The 895-nt window shown below is 60.1% G+C and overlaps 1 protein-coding gene across 1 annotated transcript; it reads right to left on the bottom strand.

Moving 5' to 3' along the window:
* LOC136536728 (uncharacterized) lies at positions 1 to 351 on the bottom strand. The gene has a single exon (XM_066528924.1). The coding sequence runs from the start codon at positions 349 to 351 to the stop codon at positions 1 to 3; it is 351 nt and encodes a 116-aa protein (XP_066385021.1).
* Between the last annotated feature and the right edge of the window lie 544 nt (positions 352 to 895).

Genomic DNA, 895 nt, shown 5'->3' with positions numbered 1-895 from the left:
CTAGCGGCGGCGCTCCTCCTCCTCCTCGTGGCGGCGCTCCTCACGGCGGCGCTCCTCCTCCTCCTCATGGCGGCGCTCCTCATGGTGGTGCTCCTCCTCCTCCTCACGGCGGTGCTCCTCCTCCTTGGAGATCTCGACGACGCGCTTCAGGATGCAGTCGTCGGTCTCCTTCTGTGTGATGGCACGGAGGTTCCGGTCCTCCTCCTTTCGAGCCGTCTCCAACGAGTTGAAGATGACCTCCTCCAGCGGAAGAGGTTCTGGTTCCTCCTTTGATGCGGTCTCACGGTCCGGATCGTCCTCGAGGTTCACCTCGAGGTCCGATTCGGACGACGACGGAGTCGGTGGAGGCATCGGGGGGCGATGTGAGGACGATGGGTTCAGCATCGCCCATGTTGTCCTTCAAGCGGCAAGGCATTGTGGTGGCGGGTCATGGGTCAAGGGCCGGGGCGAGGTGTGCGTGGGAAGGGTGCTTCGCTTTCTTGATGCATGGTGGTGCAATGGCGGCCGACTGTGTGCATGGGGGCCTAGGCTTATATAGGCGTGTCGGTGGGTGGAACTGATCATGGTGCAATAACTCACACCCCTCGGAAGACAGAGCACGCCTGCATTGGGAACCGCCATTGCGCCTGTGTTGGGAAGACGGAGCGCGCCTACGTTGGGAACCAACGCGAGCAGCCGATGGACTCCTGGGTAAACACGGCGTCTCTTCGTGGGGAACTGAAGGGCTGTGACCAGTCCAAGGACTGGGAAAACAACTGGCTCTTCATGGGAACCACACGACCAGCGTGGCCGCGGAGTTGAAGGGCCTACGCGCAAAGCAGGGACAGATAATCACTCAAAGGAATAAATTCCTTCAAACTTTCTGAAATCAGGTGATAGCTCAATGGTTTGTCCG

Source organism: Miscanthus floridulus, chromosome 2 (assembly GCF_019320115.1).
Source record: "Miscanthus floridulus cultivar M001 chromosome 2, ASM1932011v1, whole genome shotgun sequence".
Lineage (NCBI taxonomy): Eukaryota > Viridiplantae > Streptophyta > Magnoliopsida > Poales > Poaceae > Miscanthus > Miscanthus floridulus.
This window is presented reverse-complemented; position numbering and strand designations above follow the sequence as displayed.

Excerpts from the sequence above, each read along its gene's own strand:
- LOC136536728 (XM_066528924.1), bottom strand. The coding sequence starts at position 351 with ATGCCTCCACCGACTCCGTCGTCGTCCGAATCGGACCTCGAGGTGAAC.